Source organism: Xylocopa sonorina, chromosome 11 (assembly GCF_050948175.1).
Source record: "Xylocopa sonorina isolate GNS202 chromosome 11, iyXylSono1_principal, whole genome shotgun sequence".
NCBI lineage: Eukaryota > Metazoa > Arthropoda > Insecta > Hymenoptera > Apidae > Xylocopa > Xylocopa sonorina.
This window is the reverse complement of record NC_135203.1, coordinates 1,636,138-1,649,136: the sequence shown is the minus strand read 5'-3', so window position 1 is coordinate 1,649,136 and position 12,999 is coordinate 1,636,138. Positions and strand designations below refer to the sequence as shown.

At 52.4% G+C, this 12,999-nt stretch overlaps 2 protein-coding genes across 2 annotated transcripts in view; both read left to right on the top strand.

The window, feature by feature from the left end:
• The window catches only part of LOC143429091 (uncharacterized), a 324,872-nt gene that overhangs the window by 216,402 nt on the left and 95,471 nt on the right, over positions 1-12,999 (top strand). The gene's annotated exons all lie outside the window — the stretch shown is intronic.
• The window catches only part of Sowah (ankyrin repeat domain family member sosondowah), a 102,023-nt gene that overhangs the window by 6,138 nt on the left and 82,886 nt on the right, over positions 1-12,999 (top strand). Inside the window, exons 5-6 of the mRNA XM_076904788.1 lie at positions 11,013-11,048; positions 11,405-11,509. Of these exons, the coding sequence (XP_076760903.1) occupies positions 11,013-11,048; positions 11,405-11,509 (141 nt within the window). The remainder of the gene's footprint in view (positions 1-11,012; positions 11,049-11,404; positions 11,510-12,999) is intronic.

The following is a 12,999-nucleotide window of genomic DNA, read 5'->3' as shown; positions in this document are numbered from 1 at the left end:
GCCCTTTCCACGGGCACGATGTCCGCGGGTAACATCGTGTTACTCCTATTCCGGCGTTAAACCCGTCTTCTTCGAAGCTCTATCGCACCGAGAAGCACCGAGGCGGCTCAACTTCGGTCGTCCGTTTTTCGACTAACTCGCGCTTTCTTCCCCTTAAACTTCCGCTGGGTGTAGCAACTCCCGGATACGGAGCCGTGCACCGCGATACCGAACAGGCAACAAGAAAGCCGCTTTTACTTCGACATCTCGCGGAGGACGCGTTCTAATTAGGATCACGCGTGTTCGCCTCTTCTACAGCCGAGTCTTGTCGGCAGTTCGTCCTTTCCTGGCGGGCGTGGAAAGAGCGAGACCGGGTCTAGGAGATGCTCATCGTAAAGGCACCTAACACGGCCATGCCGAACTTGGAATTTCTCCCGTATAGTTCCGCATACATTAGGGATCCTCTAGGTGAAACTTGCGAGGGTAGTTTGCCTCCTGGCGAAAGGAGCGGAGCGCTCGTCGAGGGCTGCGAGGGAGACGCGCGCGCAGCGCCGAAGGACAAGGCAGCGGAACGGCGAGGCCGGGTCGAGGGTGTAAACCGCACAAAGTAATCTTACAGAATGTATATGCAAAGAGGTTCACCGACGTAGAACGAGATAAGGGGTGGGGTACGGTGGGGTGGAGGGCACAGCTTGCATGATCCCGTCCGCGACAACACCGACAAGACACCTCCAGAGGCAAACTTACCTCATAGTTCGAAGACTCTTCGACCTCTGCTCGCTATCGTCGTCTTTGCGATGCTTTTTATCCCAGTTACGAGACCGTGCTCCTCCTTGATGGAATTTAATCAATAAGACCCGCGTGACACGGATGGAACCTACCTCCCGACGACGATAATGGTTTTCAATTTATACCTTTGGTACAACCCGTGCATTGCGTATCATCTGGTTACCACGTGATTACGATAGATTTCTCAACGATCTGAATTTACTCTACTTAATACAAACTTCCGAGTCGACAGAAGAAACCGACTCGATTAACAGTCAATACGATCGTTTCTCGGATAAAAGTGTACTCATTCATATGCTTTGTCGAAAGTAACTCGTTTCCCCTTCCTGGATTCGCCCTCCGTAATCATGCAGATATCGTAATACTTATGCAGATGCATTTAATTTGCCAGCAATTATTCCTGGAACGGGCCACCGTAATACGACAGTCCGTCCTACGATAATAATCGATCGTCGGTGAAGTTTAATAACCGGTCTAGATAATTACAAGCCACGTCGGTACCGTTCGACCGGCTAATAATTTATCGTTACGTTAACACGAGTATGCCGTGCGATAGGCGGACGCGATGATGCGCGACCCAATTTCCTTGGCGACATCGGGCACGGGGCAAATTCACTGTTACGTACCTCGCGAGACACGCTCAGAGAGGGAGAGAGAAAGAGAGAATATCGATATATAATCGACGAAACAAGCTTGTCTACAGGAGCAGTTAGCACCTACTGTTCCCCGTGTAACAGTACTAGATACGCCTAACAGGTCCGCCGACATTTATTCTGCCCTATTACGAGTTAATCTCGGAAGGATACGCGCCGCTTATTATCATTTAAATTGGCGCCGTTCTACACGCGCATTAAATTCGTTTGCTTAACGATCGCGTCGGTTCTTCGTGTCTTCATGCGAAAGTGACTGTACGACGATGGGGAAGCGACGAAAAATAGCTGTAACGCGTCCATTGTTCGCTCCCCGAGATGTTCCCGATCTAACGGTATCCGGTATTAACTGTTCCTTATTCGGACGATTTGTCTTTGAGAGCGCCGCGTGCGCGTACACCCGCACGAAGCCACTGCACGGTTACGAGGAGAAAGAAATGTGGTCTTTGCTTAGGTCGAACGAAGTTCGTTCAGACCAGTCGTGAGCGAAACGAGCTTCTTTTTCGGAACGGAGAGAACCGTACTAAATCGGATCGCTTCATTTCGTCGTTTCGTTTCGTATGCGCCATTCACCGGTGACTACCTTCGTCCGCGGGTGTCCGTCTCCCGTAGTGACAGCCAGGGTGCACGTCGAAAACTGATTGTGACTGTCACGATAGCGAACGAGTCTCCACCCTTCCGGGTCGCGTCGTTCTTGGTGGTCCGGTTGTGGGACACGGGGGACTTTTTCCACCGCCTAACTGTCAGTCCGCGCGATTACCTTCCGTTGACAAATTGAACGAATCTATGGCTGGGTCGACGTGGCGGCTATCAAACGGATTAGAGAGCGAACGAAGCCCCCGCGTTGGATAGAACGTCCACGCGGGACGCTACGAAACGAATCGTTGCTTTGTTACGCGGGGCCTCGTGCACGGTAACTGATCGTCGTTAGAAACGACCCTTCTTTTATTTTTGCGTCGTGGAAGAAAGGAGGAGTGGACGCGTCGTAAATTCATTACAAAGTTTTGAGCCGAGCCCGAGGAGTGTGTCCGGACAAATGGTTGTCGGTAGATCGAGGAAGGCGTAGTTCTTACACGACATTAGCCTCAGATAAAGCGAGATACTGTCTCCGATCTTGAAACGCACGGCAGGAGCGTAGGTATCTTCTTACTGATCGACCGGATGAAACCGGGGAATGACCGATCGGCCGATGGCATTCCTTTCTGCTTGGATGGCAGAACATGGACGAAGACGCGTAATTTGTTATCGGCACTGTAAAATGCATTCCTTGGCCAGAGGCAAGAATAGACGGGTCGTTGCCAATATCGTTTACGAATATTCATATTGGTCTATCTAGAGCGTTCGATCTCTGCTAACTTTCATTTCGAACTAGACGCTATAACGCCTCTGTTGCTTTTTAAACGAGAAAATGCACGGAGAGGGGAAAATTTCGTTCCAAAGGGTTTTTTTTTTTTTTTTATTAATGGGATGGCATTGAAAGAAACTTGTCTATGTTCAATGTATCGAATTTTAAATAACATTCCATAAGGATAAAGAAATCTTTGACGTTCCAACGTGGTATGTTTGATCGTCTCTTTACGTAGGAATGATTTAATTTAACTTGGCTAACCTTAGGATATCAGAAATTACGGGTGAATGTTAACGGTGATACGAAGAGTGAAAGAAGAGTCGCTTTCCAAATAGAATACATGAATTTAACGGGCATTCGTTTCTCGTCGCGTACAAATTACCCAGCAATATGCCATATTACTCAACTCCGCGGTTTCTACCTGAAACATAGTCCCAAGTCCTACGATCTTCTCTCCGTGGGACCCGCTCAGTTTTATCTTCGTATCGACGATTGCGTTCCCAGTTAAACACCCGAGAGCTGGGGCTGTTCGAAGGTAATAACGTCTCTTTCACCGTTCGTGTCGGGAAACCGACACACCCGCGGTCCACCCTCTGTTCGGTCGTCCTCGGAACCATTTCGCCAGCCATCGGTTTTCGGCCGATACAACGACGATACCTTGCGACGCGGATCTTTCTCCCTCGCGGGGATAATCTTCCGTTAAACGACGGCGCGTCGGTGGCCGTAAGAGCCTCTCCAGGCCCGTACTTTATGCTAGATCGGTGGTACCGGTAGGTAAGCCGGGAGGTGTACCTTATCAGGAATCTGAGTCGCGCAGTGAGCGGCTATTTGTATTCATAAGTCCGCGGGAGGCCGGCGCTCGCTCCCCGGGCCCGTAGTCTCGAGGCCCTCTGTCCTAGCTTCCAACGCGGGGTCCGCTCGGTTCCCCAGGGATACGCTCGGCCGTCCTGCGGGCGCTGCTTCTGGACGAAGAAAATGGAAGACGACGGCAGAGGGCCACGTCATTCAAAACGAGGCGGCCTTTCTCGCGGGCATCCACGAAACGTTCCACGTTCGTGTATACGCGTACGTGTGCGCATCGCGCGCACACGTCCCTCTTGCTCGCCTATGTATCCCGCGTGTCGGAGAATGTGACCAGTCATCGAGTTATTTAATTTTTCGAGGCACCCCTGTTGCGCATGTTTGCTCAGCCCCGCTGTGAGCACAAATTACCTCGCGACCGAATCACCTCCAGCGAAATATTCGGTCCTCGTCCGCCTCGTCTACTCCTCCCCACGTGGCCGCTGCCAATGGCAAACTGCCATTCATGTCGGTCACACTTCGTGCCGGTGGACTCGGTTCCCTCTCCGTGGCACACGATGAACGAACGTCTTCCCTTCGAACAATACGGACGGTGTGTATCCCGATGGTTTTTTGCTTGGTTCGTTTCTACTCTTGGCGGATTCGTCGAGGAGAAGGATCGCGAGTCCTTAAATTACTCGCCCATTCATATATTTCCTATTTTGTACTACTGTTCTTCCGATTCAATTGGATATAGGTGGACCCTTTACCGAGTCGTAACACGGCGTAAGTTCCATTTGGCGAATAATGTAGAGACACGGCGATAGAGACGGTTCGTTACACGACGATTGATCCACTGTTTTCTTAATTAGTCCAGTACTGGCGTTCGATGTACAAGCCACTCGGGGTTTATTCGATGCAATTGGGAAGGGGGGTGTTGCAGCAGCACCAGCTGACCCCCTTAGGTCCGTAGGACACGAGACCAAAACGGACATGGCCGCGTCCCCCGACGTGGTCTAGGCGCGTATATATACGGTCAGCCCACCTCGCTATCTATATGCTAATCCATTGAGATGGTACCCGCAGATTACACCTCGGAATTAGCCCAGAGACTGGGGTATCAGGGCCGCACAGACAGCCCGGGCTGTACCTATACGTACCTTTATCCCACCTTATACACGTAACCTGTCCCGTCGAGCGTCCGCTCTTGCCCTGCACTTACAAACTCGTGGTCTATAGACTTACACGTTAACACAGGTGCACACGAGCGCGCGCGTCTACGTACGCGGTACCTGGTGGAACCGTGGCTCCGCGTTTGGCAGAGGACCCCGGTGACTCGGCACTTCCAGTTCGTTAGCTCGTGTTAATAACGTTAAAGAGGATGCGATAAACTCGTTAGGAGACGAAACCACGAGTCGAGGACGGTTAAGCCAGGTCGTCGTGAGCTCGCGTCGTTTCTTTCGTTAGTGGGATCCCGCTTACAGGGGAGAGCGATTCATGAATGAACGTATCCGATGATGGTGTGTTTCTTTTAACCGATACGAGGAACGAAAATAACGTCGAGGATCTTTCGCGTATTTCGGCTGTAACGTCCTCGAAACAGTGACGTCGGCCGCAGAGGAAAATCGACCGACGACTGTCGTCGGGTAACCGTCCGCTCGAGCGCCATGGTAAATTTATTAGTCGACGGGAATATGATCGCGCGACGCGTATTGCTGGCCCGAGGTACACCGTGGAACACGATAGGTACGTACGAATATAATCCTGTCAACGGAGGCCGGCTGGGGTGGTTTGGGGGTTGCTGAGCACCGTCGATGCGCTCTGTGTTCTCTATCCGGAGCAAATTCGACGTGCCGCGCCGCGAAAATACGAGCTACCGGTTATGAATTACTCCCGGCACAGCCATACCGCCGGCACCGGCTAATAATCGTCTCTATGCCGAATTTCTCTGCCGTCGTGTAATCGTTCGCCGCTGGCCATGTCGAACGTGGCCCCGGAACGAGCCACCTCGCATTTCGGCATGAAAAATCGCCTCGATCCGATGACCGTTTCCTCTATTGGCTCGTTCGAATCGCGTAATGAACTTGCTCGCTCGAATCGAAGAAAGTATCTATTTACGATCCTCCTGGTGTCTTTATCATCTTCTGCTGTTTTTCTATCTTTCCCGAGATAAATGTTAGCCATAATCGGGGTACTGGCGGGAAATATTTGAATCTCTACAATACTATCTACGTTTCAATTATTAAGAGATTCAGAAATTCGTTGACCAATATCAACTAAGATTCATTGGGTTAACGATTAGCAGGAATAACGGTATAAATCATCTGCAAACGCTTCTAGTACTGCCTACTGATTCCTTCGTAAACGCGACACAGCCGAAAAGTATTTTTGCGAGCTACACACGGTCCGTCCCGTAGGTTGGTACCAGGGCGAGAGGGATTCGTAGGCGAACAAGGCGGGCCAGAGTATCGTAGATCGCAGGGAGGCACGGTGTCGCGCTTGATTCACCCATTCCGCGTGTCCAATTCCAAACAGCGGTCCGCACTTCGGCGCGATTTCGTCCGACTCTGGGGCTAAACCTTGGATTATGATCCCGGACGATAGCGGCCGATGGAAATGGCGTTTAGGTAGGTGGGCGCCCGGGCTAGGTGTACGGCATTATGGTGGTCGTTGGGAGGCGTCGCCGAACCGAACGCTGAATCACCCAGCGAGAGTTTTCCTGTCAGCGGCAGTACGGTCGCCCGCCATCCGACGAAGCCCCGTGGAATTGCCTCGTACGGCCACGAAATGAATGCGCGAACGCCCATTAGGGGAATAAATCAGGCCAACGTTATCCGCAGCGTCGCATAATCGATCTCGCGCGCGCCGCTAATCCGGTCCTAATCGTTCGTCCCGCCGGCAAACCGCCGGAAAAGTTCCTCCTAACGATCCTCGTTAGTAGAGGCACCAGGCTTCCGCCTACACACGGTGGAGAACTTTTGGGACTGGTAGCGTACAGTGGACGCTCGGGAAGGGTGGACGATCTAGGATGGGTAAATACCGTGGGAAATATATCGAGTTCCGAGGAATGGCTCGAGGTTTGGCTTTCTTCAAGGTAGCTTCAGCGGCATCGAGTAATCGAACGATAATTTAATATACGGATTGGATCGACGTTCCAGGCGTGCACAGATGGCGCGAAATAATCCGTGATCTCTATAATTCCCTGAATCGCGGGTAATCTTTTAAGTGGTCCCCGCAAACAGCCGGTATATTAATAGTCGACCGCGGGCGAGCGTTAACGGGCGCATTAAATAGATATCCAGCTTTAATTCGCGAAATCGATCCTCCTTCCTCCCCTGACTGCTCTCAGGGCCCTGGCCGGGTTTACGTCCGTCCTGTGGCAGGGATAAATTCGAGGGTGCGGCGAGTCGCGAAAATGTTTGGTTAGCATTCGGCTTATTGGCCGGCGAATGTTCCTGCTCTGTTAGGCATGTATGGATGGCCCCCAGGTTATAATAAAACTAATTCTGCGGTGCTCTTGAGGCAGCTCGTGCCGCAACATGTTTTGCCTCTCCGCCGCCGCTGCCCTTCCCCCCCGTCCGGACTCCTTTTGCCGTTTCACCGATATCCAACCCCACCCTCCCCAGCCGGCGGCTCGCCTCCGCGTTTCACCGTCTGACTCTGATACTCTGTATTTAGTTCTCTCTTCTCCACCGTCTTCTTCACCGCGCTCGAACAACCGAATATATTTATACGCCCCCTCGGAGGGGTAGCAGCGCGCGTACGTTTATTAAAACGTTTCCACCCCGTGGAGCAAACCGCACGCGTCCTCCTCCCGCCTACTCGAGCCACCCTCTTCTTCCTCGCGCCCCCTTTTTCGACCTCTCTCGCGGGTTTCCGTCGGTTTTTCTGTTCTTTCCATTGTCCCGAGGAAAGCCCAACACGTGCACGCGGTTCGAGTATCAGCGCGCGCCCCCGTTTCACTATGGCCGCCGCTCGTGAAATTAACCGGAGAACCGTATTTAATTTAATTAGAGCCGACAGAACGAGAGTGAGGGGGAGAGGGAATGTTTTGGAATCAACGTAGACGCGGCGAGCGTATGGCTACGTTAACAACGGGATGGCCATGGAAATTTCTCATGGTCCCTCTTTCGCGTTCGTTCCTAGGGCCGTTACACTCCTCGTCTCTTCCTTCGACGATTCGATATAGCGGTCCGCCGTTTCCTTTCTTTTTCTTCCTCTCCTTCCTGCCTCCTTCTCTCTTTTTACCCTCCGTTTCAAGGGGGTAAGATAATAGAGTTTGGGCAAACCGTGGGACCGTGAAGGAGCCGAGAATCTTTGACACCGAATCTTCAAAGTTCTCGACAAGTTTGCCAGCACGGAAAGTTTTAAGTGCGTGTCTGGATCCTTGGAAAAGTTCGCCTCCTCCCGTGACACACGTGTGTGTATATACATGTACGTATCTCTGTGATCGCCGAGTCAAATCGTTCCGCATACTTGCCGCGTGCAACGTACACACGGTGCAACACGCCCGTGCGCGTACACGGTGTTCAGTTTTAATCTGTCGGTACGATTTGATACGTGCGGTGAAAAGTACGTCGGATTTAAAGGATCGCGATAAGTCGGGGGAACGTTGTAGGATGCGGATACCTCCCATTTACAGTCAGGTAAAGGCCAGTTAAGCTTTCACAAATTGATACATATAGAAGAGCATAAATATTCGAAGACACGTTAGGTTTGTTTTAAATGATACACACGGGATAATAGAAGGTTAGGAATAGAGTTCGATTATTGTACGTCGAGATTAAGACGGGACACCTTGTATATCTACGTGTCCGTGTAGATAAGTGCCGTGCGCTCGCGCATTTAACGTATCAAAAAGGCTCGTAGCGGAATTTAAATTACCCTTTGGTCAAGGGGCTCGCGTAATCGTAACGGTTATATAAATAACGACGAGTAAAAAATTAGCCCCGAGATAATATCTGAGGGGCGTCTACGCGCAGCGTGAAGTCGTGATAGTCGACGAAATTCATGGAACGAGCTGTACACCACTGACAGGCGCCGTGTTTCGATCGATTAAATGAACAGTCCAGACCGAGAGAGGGTTTAACGACGCCGTAGCATTAATTAATTCTCGGTGATCTCAATTAAAATATTAATTACGGAGAAACAATGACCCGCTGACGGGTCCAGGCGCCGATGAGGATGGATCTGTCTTCTTCGTTCTCTCTCTCTCTCTCTCCCATTCCCTTTCTCCCGTTTCTCCCCTCCGTTATTGCCCACACCTCCGCTCCTCGTGCTCCAACGATCTCTCCTCTCTCCGTGATGAATCAGAGGAGCCATCGTTGCGATGCTATTACGATTACCGTCCGTCTATAAGCTTATCTGATAACCACCCCATTATGGTCGCTGACTTGTCCGTCTGTCCGATCGTTCGCGGAGTCGTTGCGCCAGCACAGGACGGCGGCCTGGCCATTTGCATATTTCCAAGCCGAAGATACCGAACGAAACAAGTGTCTCTCTACCCGCGACCAATCTCGTCGACCGTCCCGATCGTTGCAAAAATCAACGAAACCTACCGGGTTGACAAGAATCTTAATGTCCGCCAGAGTTCTGGGACCGACGCGTCCGTAGCCCGATGTTCCACTTATCGGGAAACGAGAAAGGGGAACGTCGTGTCGTAGACTTCCTGGACAAGCTGTCGCCCGTTGTCCTTTGTCGTTCGCGATCTACGAAATCGCCGGGACCTGTTACGCCGTCCTCGTTCGCTCCTCGGATATGGCTCCTACCCGACGAAAGAAAGAAGCGACCGAATATCTCGTCCGTGGGCCCGTTCGCGCGGTTATTGTTCAACCGGTCGGGCAATAACAACCGCTTATTGAAAATACGATTGTCGAATCACTGATGGAGGATAACGCGCGGGACACGTCCATAATAAAGGGTATCCACCCCGTGTGTGTGTGTATGCGTGTCTGCGCGTATCGATGCATTTGCACGAAGCATGGACAGACTCTGCACCGAGATAGAGGGAGAGAGAGAGAGAGAGGAAGAGAGAGTGGCCGTAGCACACGAAAGCTGGGAACGTAGCTCGCTGCACCACCTGACGCGACGGGGGGGTCAGTGGCTCTCATCCGTTCGACGAGAGACCGCGAGAAAAGCCGGGAAATGGATATCGTTGCGGACGGGCGCGATCGTCGGTTCATCGACGCGTACGACGCGTGTCGATTTGCGTACGCCTTGCGAAGGAACGGATCGGCGGACGAAACGAGATCGAGCGGGTCGAGGATACACGAGCTATGCGGGCCAGACTTTTTCTCAGTGTCAGCTCGACGCTGATCGCCCTCTCGAATCACGATTTCACTTAAGGACACGCGAGGTGGTGTCGATCGATAGAGATATATCGAGGCCCCGGCTAATGATGACTCGACCGAATTCGGGACCGAGCAGCACCCCCTTCTTGCCCCGTTGCCTCGTTCGAAGTAATTTACGAGGAGTCACGATTGATTCGGATACGAGTGTCGATGTGAGCACCTCGAACGGACGATGCAGCCGTGACGAGTGAAAATACAAACAGTTTAACAGGGATGAGTAGTCGTTTAGCGTTCTTGGGATCAGCCGCTCCTCACCACCTCCTCTTCCTTCTTCTTCTTCGTCTTCTTCTTTCGTTGCTCCTTCCGATAGCCCTGCGAGTGTAGCTGCAGTCGCATGCTCCAAAAATTGTCGCGGAAATAAAGAGGGTCGTACCGTGTATTCCTAGTAAATATTGCTCCACGTTTTCTTTCGAATAATAAACTGGAAGCAAGAGTACGCGACAATATTATGCAAAAAGAGAGGGATTCGATGTTACGCGAGCGACGCGGTGGAACACGTGAAATGTTCGGTCACCGAAACGCGGGACCAAAATCCCCGGTAGGCCATTAACGACGTTCCGCGATCTCGATAGAGACCCACACCGATCCGACTTGTATATACATACCATCGAGACAAAGTTCGCCGCAGGCCAGTCGGAACGTTCTGCCCTCGACCCGACGGTGGTCGACAGGGGTTGCGTAAGTTGGTCCAACCTCCCGCGGTCTTGCGTCAGAGAATCAATTATTGGATCCGTATATCAATCGGATGACCGGGGCGCGTTCGTGGCGCGCGGCGTCCCGCTGCTTTTACGCATTTTCTTCCTCCTCTCTCCCCCCTCCCACCGTGTCCCGGCGTGTTCCTGAACCGCGACGCGAGATGCATCGGTCTCCCCGCGAGAACGAGAAGGACGAGATCGAATGATGAGGGACGGGGTGAAAGGGAGGGACGGAGAAGGAACGCGATGCTCCGTATGGTACCGCGAGGCCATACGGAGGGATCGTTGCGCGGACGACCGGTTTCTCTCTTGGCGTTTCACGAGACTGGTCCACGATTTCGCCCCGTCGCGCGTGACGTAGCGCGTAATGTTGATTTTTCGAGCGGCCGACTGACTGACCGTTTTCTTCTCTTCCCCGCAGGGCGCCGACGAGGATGACAGCGCTTCCGTTGCCTCGGTAAGTGTTCCATCGTGCGCGTCTCTTCCGTGGGGCTCGTGATTACCGGAGCCGCGTGATAGCTGGTCCGCGGGAACGGGAACGAGAGGACCGTGCCCGCTACGAGAGGCGATTCCCGCGGGCTCTCCCCCGCGGGACGATGATACACGCACGCGATCTCTGTATCGAGATCTTAATTAAAATTCCCCCCCTTCCCTCCCCCGTTCCACCCTCCCTCTCGTTGTCTAATCGAGCCACGGATCTCTCGTCGACTTCGCGTCGTGTCCCGTTCGTGTAAACCGTTATCGTACCGGCTCCGGGCCCCGATATCGCGAGTAACCCCTGTTAATTGAGGCAATTATTGCTTTGGGAAACAGCAACTGGACGGGAAGTCGCGGGAGTGGTTGGTCAGAGCGGCGCAAGGGGATTATCAGGCATTGGCGAAACTGGCCGCGGAAGAACCCCGCCTAACTCGGCTCAAGGTAAGTCGACCCATGAGGTACGCACGCGGTCTCGTTTCAGTTTCGACGAGCTGCGTGCTATTTCGCTTTCGTCCGCGCGAGCGCGACGAACGGCGTGCGGACGTTTCATAAATTTCAACGAATCTACCGGCGACACGTTGCATCGAATGACGCAAATAATGGCCACCGGACGGCGCTCGTAAATCTCCTTCGACTCCGGAGGAATTCACCGGGCGTCGTTGGCCGTCTTCGCACGGCACGGTCACGTGTGCAGGCAGACAGTCGGGAGAAATAAAAGCGGAGAGAAATGGTAGATTCGCGGGCGATTTGTCGAGCTGTACGCGTTTGACCGTGTTTCACGCAGAGAAAGGGGGCGCGTTGGTCCGCGCAATGGATCTCGCTGAGTTACGGCCACACCGCCTCCGGTGATAATGACAAAGGTGCCGGGGCAGAGGTTCCGAAATATAATTACGGTGTGGCTTACCGTAGGCCCGGGGATCAGGCCGTTATTACACGCACGGCAGAACTTAACACCTGCGGCGTTGTAAATTCGCCGTTTTCGCGCGCCACCATTGACAGGTCAATAAATCTAAGAGCCCCCGTGGCAATCAGGCAGCCGGTGTATACCAAACCGCCAATATGTGGGGCGGATCACCGGTGTCCTATAGCGTACGAGTTAAGGATTACCCGCGCTGGTGATATTCGTTGCAATCGGAGATCGGACATCGGAGAGTTCGATCAAGGGTGTTACGCTCCTCGTCTTCGCGCGCCTCAACTTTCCACTTTGCCACCATTCACTTTCTTCTCTTCGATTCAACCCTTCGCGCTTGTGTTTGCATTTCTGAAAACTCCCTAGCAACTCGGAATTATCTGTCACAGTCGATCAAGATGAAAACATTTTTCTAAGGACCGGTTTCCGGTTACGTAGGAAAAATTGGTAAAACTACACAAATTTTCGCAGAAACTGTGTGCATGGTTAACTCCATGCCGTTCGAGGGAATTTCGACGTTCGTTTTCTCTTGGTTGAGGCTCGATGATCTTGTTACAAAAGGCGCTTGTAAAGCGTTGCATCCACCACAAGATACTATTCATGGAGAGAAATGAAAAGAAAAGAGATAACTATGGGAGTTGATGTCTCGCGACGTATACGAGAAATCTTGCGATTAAAATCGTTAAACACGTGGAGCGTCGCGGGTAAAAGGAGAGTAAAAGGAGGGCACCGTAGGATCCGTGTCAATCGCGTTCCACCTTGGGAACGGTTAATTAAGCTAAAACGACTATCGTGTACGAGGCGTCGTCGGGCGATCATAGGCGGCAGCCGGTCAGGCGATAAAAACTATTCACCGCGACGTTCGCCCGTTCCCCTGTTGAACACGCGTCGTTTTCTAGCCTGGAATAGTTCGAACGAACCGTATAACGGCCGTTCCCGCTTCGATGGAAAAGGCGGGTGCGGAAGGAACGAGAGGATGGAAGCGCGGCGGTCGGGTAGGGGTGGATCGTAGCACGAGTCG